Source organism: Coffea eugenioides, chromosome 1 (assembly GCF_003713205.1).
Source record: "Coffea eugenioides isolate CCC68of chromosome 1, Ceug_1.0, whole genome shotgun sequence".
In the NCBI taxonomy this organism is placed as follows: domain Eukaryota; kingdom Viridiplantae; phylum Streptophyta; class Magnoliopsida; order Gentianales; family Rubiaceae; genus Coffea; species Coffea eugenioides.
This window is the reverse complement of record NC_040035.1, coordinates 21,686,232-21,687,709: the sequence shown is the minus strand read 5'-3', so window position 1 is coordinate 21,687,709 and position 1,478 is coordinate 21,686,232. Positions and strand designations below refer to the sequence as shown.

At 37.3% G+C, this 1,478-nt stretch overlaps 1 protein-coding gene across 1 annotated transcript in view; it reads left to right on the top strand.

Annotated features, from left to right (window-relative positions):
- The first annotated feature begins 448 nt into the window (after nt 1–448).
- Nucleotides 449–1,478, top strand: part of LOC113768981 (protein JINGUBANG-like) — a 16,568-nt gene continuing 15,538 nt past the window's right edge. The window contains exons 1-2 of the mRNA XM_027313478.1: nt 449–660; nt 747–1,471. Of these exons, the coding sequence (XP_027169279.1) occupies nt 597–660; nt 747–1,471 (789 nt within the window). The 5' untranslated portion in view covers nt 449–596. The remainder of the gene's footprint in view (nt 661–746; nt 1,472–1,478) is intronic.

Genomic DNA, 1,478 nt, shown 5'->3' with positions numbered 1-1,478 from the left:
TTAAAAATTTCTCTAGGTCTCTTGGTCTGCCATTATATCATTCATGTTTAGTCAATGTTAATAACATTAGCACACAATTAATAACAATCTTGAGAAGTTTTTTCAGCACTAAATTCTTTAATACCCCACTATGGTATCCTAAAATTGACCAGATTAACACTCAAATATATTTGTAAAACAATATTTTAACACACAAAAATATGTCTGAGAAAAGTAGTATATTATAAAATATTAATCAATTAAAATAATATTGCATAACGGATAAATTACCAAATCTTGACTCTTGTTAAAAACTTCAAGTTGAATTTGGAAATACCTAAATGTGATAGGTTCGGGTTTGTTATACCACCAAAACTTTTCAATTTTTTAAAGCAAAACCTTGCTCCAACGTCTCTCTTTATATGCATTGCTTTCTCTCTCTCTCTCTCTCTCTCTGTTCACCCAATTCTTCTGATACAGCCTTCTTTGTCTGCCTGTCTTTTCGTCTCTTTTTTCAAGATTTTAGACACAACCCTTTATTCGATTTAGCATGAAAGCGCTGTTTAATTCCATGGATCCTTCTATATTGCAGACAAAACCATCAACCCCATTGTTATATGCTGCCACAAGCAGCAGTTGCACCAGTAGTGAAACTGATGAAAGCCCCGCGACATCAGACAGGTTTGAGTTTCAAAATCTTAAGTTCAAGATTCCTAGCAATCCCACCGCTGGTTTTTATTCGTATAAATCATTGGCTGTTCTTTCAGGCCACATTGGATCAGTCTCTTGCTTAGCCTTGTGTGGAGAATTCATCCTCAGTGGTTCACAAGGCAAGGATATTATAGTCTGGCAACAGCCTGATTTAAGGCAATTTACGAAGTTTGGACAAGGCGATGGGTCAGTTAAGGCCCTTGCTAGTATTGGGAACAAGGTCTTTACTGCGCATCAAGATAGTAGAATTAGAGTTTGGAAAGTTTCAAGAAGCTCTGAGAATATATTTAGGCTTGTTGATACTCTTCCTACTACTAAGGACTACTTGGGGAAGTTCATGAAGCAGAGTAATTATGTTCAAATTAGGCGGCATCACAAGCGATTATGGATTGAGCATGCCGATAGTATTTCTTGCTTGGCAGTGCATAATGGGCTAATATATTCTGGTTCATGGGATAAGACTCTTAAAGTTTGGAGGATATCAGATTTCAAGTGTTTGGAATCAATTAAAGCTCATGACGATGCGATAAACGGATTGGTTTCGAGCAAGAGAATCATATATTCAGCATCTGCAGATGGGAAAATCAAGGCTTGGGAAAAGGAAGGAAAGAGCACACATTCACTTAAAGGGATTTTGGAGGGCCATAAAGATGTTTCAGTGAATTCTGTGGCTGTATCTGAAGATGGAAGCTTGGTTTATGGAGGTGGCTCGGATGGATATGTATTAGGGTGGTTGGGAAACAAACTTTTTGATAGTTGGAGGGTCATTTGTGAGGTGAAAGCACATG